Raw genomic sequence first — 6,000 nt, 5'->3', positions numbered from 1 at the left:
TTATACTATTTTATTGAGCCAACGTTTCGCCCCACGTTGCAGGGCTTCGTCAGGGCTGTTTTGACGGCAGTCTAAAACAAAGTGAAGTTCAGATTGGCGAAACGTTGGCTCAATAAAATAGTATAATTATCTACTATTTGAGTTTTTTTTTTCCGCACCCGGATCATATTCCATTCATATGTAATTTATGTATGTCTGATTGCGGATTGATAAGTATGCTGTGTGATATAGCAACCTGATGTATTTAGGCAGCATAGATGAAGAAAGTATTTCTTCCTCCTTATAATATGATAGACTCTTAATCTCAGGGCAGGTTTCTAGGCAATCAGAAACAGACCCTGCTACTAACATAAACATACTACTAATAGCACTTAATAGCTATTTTAAGCTTAATAGCTATTTTATTATAATTAATAGCTATTTTACAAATGTGAGAAAATCTAGTTAGAAACAAAACTAACCAATTACATAATTTTCCTTTGATGATAGATGATTCTTGATATCTTCTTTTCTATAAGGCTATGTCTAACTATCAACAATGGCTTCCAGTCCTTCCCACTTCTAGCTGACAGACGTCCTCTCACCAGGTAATCCAAACCAAGAGTTTTTTTTTTCTTCGTGGGTGATTCTCTGATGTTTCCTTTTTCAAGATGTCCACTCTTAAGCTAGACAAGAGATGATAAGGACCCCCTCATCCAGGAAACATCATTCCCCACCCGCGCCTAAGCAACGAATGCCCAAAAACCAAGTTTTCTTCCTTCCCCTTTTCTCATTGTTAGTTTTCAACATTGATTGTAGTACTACGATTTTGAGTTTTTTTCCTATGATTTCTTTTATGAATAATTTTCTTCAATACTTATTCTTAACTTCTATTTTTTCCTAAATGTATTGTAATTTCAATTATGATGGGAGGTTAAAATAAAGTTTTTAAAATATTTGAATCTTCTCGACATGGCCATAATTCAACGGACTTTTTGCAGGTCACATGCCACCATCTTGGCTTTGAACGATATCTTTTGTGACTGCATATTTTACTGAATAAAATTGGTTAGCTTGCTTGCTTCCAAGTTTAATACTATAAATAAACATATTGAAATGAAACATACCAAAAATCATTTATATATAAAAAATAACTATTTACTCATAAAAGAGGATATTATAATATTTTGTTTCAGTCACTAACATAATATAAGAAAATGTAACTGGACATATAACAAAATGAAAAATTAATATACATTGTGATTGAATTCCACATCATTGAAATCCATATTAATTCTTCGATTGTTTTAAAGTAATTAAAACATTTTTTTTTAACCATTTAAAATGATTATTTGTTCAAACCCAGCCTAATTGCACATCTAAATCATTAGGAGACCCACTATTAAAAATTTCAAGTCTCCATCCCCACCAATGCCTATTGTCACCTCTGTGTAGTGTCCCCCGGAGAGTTAGGACAGAGATGGGGCCCAGTACTCGAGAAGTACTGAGTCTGGTAATAAACACCCAAGCTAGGTGGAGGCTCAAGCTGTAGCTGAATGATAGAGAGGGTGTTTAAAAATATACTGTCTTCTATCAACCACCTTGGGGCACGAGGCACTCCCCATTGTATTTAATGCCCGCTGCAGGGAGAGTGGGTAGTACCTGCAGTATAGTTTAAGCCCCCCCCCCCCATTCTCACGGGAACAAAATGTCCATTGATTCTAAAAAACTCCCATTTTCTCTCACTGAGGAAGATTCGTCTTCCTATCGAATGAACGATTAACTCATATCAATCACCATTCAAATCACCTGGCACTGATGTAATCTTTCCTGCCTTGGTGCAGAAAGGCCTACCAGTGAACACATATTCTTGAACTCCTCAGAGGTAGCTTAGCACTTGGATACACCCCAACCAGATGGAGGATATCCAGGGTGTGCTATATACCCAAACCGGGGAAGGGATCTTATGAAGATCCTAAAACCTTTCGACCAATATGTCACACATCCTTTCTAATGAAGACATTGGAAAAGATTGTGGATAGACATATAAGAGAACAGAAATAGTTGGCGAATGCTAAACATTCCAGACAATTTCCCTATCAAGCAGGGAAATCCTGCGAAGTAGCTTTACACAACTTGGTCTCTAGGATCGAAAGATCACTTGAACAAAAAGAGATCACAGTTGGCATCTTCGCAGTCATTAAAGGAGCACTTGACAAGAATCCCTATAGCATTATTAATCATGCGGTAAGGGACAAAAGAATTGATCTTATCGCATTCAGATGGATAACCTCCATGCTGGAACAAAGGATCCTCAAATCGGAGCTAGGGCACTCTGAGCAATAGATTAAGCCCAAAGGGGGATGCCCGCAGGGTGGGGTGCTCTCTCCATTACTGTGGTGCTTGGTGGTTGATTCTCTTTTAACAATCCTAAACACGCCAGGCTACTATACGCAGGGTTATGCAGATTAGTACAAGAGCCAGGAAGAAAAAAAGGCAGTTATCTCACCCCAATTTTTGATTACTTCAATGAAAACTATGTATAATTACTAGTCAAAATTGATGAGTCTGCCAAGTATAGGTAGGGGAATTAAAAAATGGCGGCTGTTTCAAAACCTTAAAAAAACTTTGATTTTTTATTCAGAGCTCTATATCTTAAAAACTACCAACAACATTAGAAAATCTAAGAGAATATTATTTAAATTAGCCCTAAAAGCACTATTTACGTCCAATAGTTCTCAAGACATAGCTTTTTAAAAAGCAAAATTTCTTAAAAATCTACTGAAAGATTAGTAGTAAGTTAATTTATTTTGAGAAATCTATATCTCAAGAACTATGTGACGTACAGATGTCTATTAGCACTCAAATTAATGGACTATAAAGAAGCTTATGACCTTTACCTTCGTAGGAATAGTAGTTTTCATGATATTGGCTCAAATAAATTGATTTATAGTTGTTCGTACAATAAATTTGATTTGTGAAAAAATTTATTTCAGAAACCATTGGACGTACCGATGTCTGGCAGTGCACAAATTAAATCTAGTTAAATTTACCACAAAATAGTTAATTATGTTTATCTTTGTAGGAGTAGTAGTTTTTATGATATTTGACAAAATAAACTCACAAAATGTTAATTTCTAGTTGTTTGTATAAAATGTTGGATTTTTGAAAAAATATATCTCTGAATCCATAAGACGCACATATGTCAGCCAACACTCAAAATAAAGGAAATTTAACTTACTATAAAGTAGTTTATGACACTTATCTTCGTAGGGGTAGTAGTTTTTATGATATTCACATATGAATATAAATTTGGCAAGTGATAATTTGTCCGAACAACTGTAAATCAATTTATTTTAGCAAATTTCATGTAAACTATTACTCCTACGAAGATAAACATAATAAACTACTTTATAGCTCATTAAACTAGCTTTAATTTGAGTGCTAATAGACATCTGTAGGTCAAATGGTTTTTGAGATATAAATTTTTCAGTAAATGTCCTCTCCCTTCTGTCTTTAAAGTTATAGTCCTGCTATCAATGATCACATTTAATTTTTAAATATTTATAAAATAATTTAATTGTTTGGACAACATTACTACCCAGTACCAACTTTTTTGTAATTCTTAAACTATATCTATGTGGTACTCTGCAATGTTCTTGACAACTTAAATCCAGTAAAATCTGTGTACCCTAATGAGTACAATGAAAAAATAATACATGAACAACTTCATAAACTGATACTCAAACGCTGTTATTCTGAAAATTATTTGATTTAGTAATAAAAATAAAAAATGACACTTACCGATGGCATCAATTTCATCCATAAAAATTATGCAAGGCTGATGATCTCTTGCATAATTAAACATTTCCCTGATTAGACGAGCACTTTCACCAATATACTTGTCAACAATAGCACTGGATACTACCTGTCAAACAGGAAGATACGTTATAGATCTACATGAAAAAAAAAAAATGTTCAGAATCTACATCATCAATGACCTAAACTTATAATTCATTGTCCAAATGCTCACCAGCCAGGTCAAATACTCAAAATTCACATTTTTACAGAAAAAAAAAATCGATTAAACTACAAAACAACATTGAAGCCTAAATTTGGCATGCCAAAACTTTTAATTTCCACAAAACTCTGTCTAGCACTTTTAACTCTAAAGAAAAATGGGTCATTATTCGCACTGTCCTTTCTCAAACCCCAATCCCCTCTATTTCTGGTAATGTCCATTCAACTCTTGTATCACCACCAGACCTTAGTCATTACTTATTTAATTCCAACTGCTTCTTCTTTTCCTGATGACATCCTTAGCTCCATTCAAAAGCCTCATTACTTTCTGTTCTTACTATCCGCTATTACACCTACCTATAACTTCTCACTACAAAATTCCACCTACCCTTTTGTTTGAAAAACTGAACCAGTAGATCCATTGAAGAAAATCTCATATCCAGAAACCCTGAGCGATTTTCACCCTGTTTCCCCATTATCAAATCTATAGCATATAGTTCAATCCCAACTATCCCAGTTTCTTGAATTAAGTAAACCTTTTAAACCAACTTCAATCTGGGTTCCAGCTAGGTTACTCGACTCAGTCTGCTCTTATTAAAATCTATCATGTCCTTTATACAGCTATAGACGAGCAGAAACTCATCATCCTGATTTGCATCGATTTTTCCAAAGCCTTAGGTTCCATTGTCCATAATACCCTCCTTTCTAAACCAGTCTCTCTTTGTCATTCTTCAATGGTTTAAATCATTCATCATTGGTCATTCCCAGTATGCTGTTATTCCTAATAATCCCCCCTCTAGTTTCATACCTCTTTCTAGAGCCCTGCCTTAAGGTTCTTCTATACCCCTTACTCTTTTTCCTATCTTGATCAATGACCTTCTGTTCTCTATCCAGCATTCCCAGTATCATCAATATGCAGGGGACTTACAGTCTCTCTCTCCTTGAATATATCCTACAACCTCCCAACCTTATTCTAAACAATACCTTTATCTCACTCCCCCATCAGTGAAAAACTTTCATCAAACTCTATCCTGGAAACTACACATTTCTCAAATTTCCTGTCGAAACCATAGCGCCCATCCAAGATTGGGTGACGAAACCACAACCCTCAGCAGTTGGATAGAATCTGTTATCTCCTTCCTTTCTCCTCACTTAAAACCTGTCAACTCTTAGTTACCTCTATTGTCTACCATCTTTGACTATGGCTGCTTGGTGGAGTCTTGGGTGAACTCAAAGCTAAACTTGAATGTCTTATGAATTGCTTAATACGATTTGTTTTTGGGATCACCAGAAATACACGACATCTACCCTCTACCAAATTGCTGTGTTTGACAAATCCTTTTTTACCCGAGCTGCCTTTCACTGGAACTCCATTCCCTCTACGATACGTCAAGTATCCACCCTTCCTTCATTAAACCCTTTTGTTTAACCATCTTTTACTTCTCCAAACTGCACCAATATAGTATAGATGACATTAATATTGAACATTTATTATTTGTAAATATTATAACTATATTAGTTTTTTTTTATGTATTTAGTTATTTATTTTTTTCTTCTTTACCAAAATTTAATGATATTTTTTTTATGTATTTAGTTATTTATTTTTTTCTTCTTTACCAAAATTTAATGATATGCAATTATATTATAAGTTGTGATTAAGTATGAACACATTGTTTTAGCATATATATTGTGTAACCTTAAAATTGTTCTAAAGGGACCTAGTCCCAGAATAATAAACTATTTTTCATTTAATTTCATTGATCCTTTTTTCAAATTATTTCCATATGAACCTTTTCATTTTAAATTCAAACAAAATAATATTTTTGGCTCATTGTAACAGTTCAAATAAATCAAATATATGAAGTAATATAGTTTTTCTTCTCCAATTTCAACCATTTGACAATTCTAGTCATGTTTTTACACTCAAGTAATTTAAATTAAAAGAGGAAGCTAACAGATGCCAGAATGTCATTTTCAATGAAAATTTTTCGTGTGATGTTA

General features: G+C 34.0%; 1 protein-coding gene across 1 annotated transcript in view; it reads right to left on the bottom strand.

The window, feature by feature from the left end:
- Positions 1-6,000, bottom strand: part of Rpt4 (Regulatory particle triple-A ATPase 4) — a 38,113-nt gene that overhangs the window by 17,138 nt on the left and 14,975 nt on the right. The window contains exon 6 of the mRNA XM_014434851.3: positions 3,784-3,907. Coding sequence (XP_014290337.1) covers positions 3,784-3,907 — 124 coding nt within the window. The remainder of the gene's footprint in view (positions 1-3,783; positions 3,908-6,000) is intronic.

The sequence above is a fragment of the Halyomorpha halys genome, unplaced genomic scaffold, assembly GCF_000696795.3.
Source record: "Halyomorpha halys isolate HHAL.00 unplaced genomic scaffold, Hhal_1.1 Scaffold1435.1, whole genome shotgun sequence".
NCBI lineage: Eukaryota > Metazoa > Arthropoda > Insecta > Hemiptera > Pentatomidae > Halyomorpha > Halyomorpha halys.
This window is presented reverse-complemented; position numbering and strand designations above follow the sequence as displayed.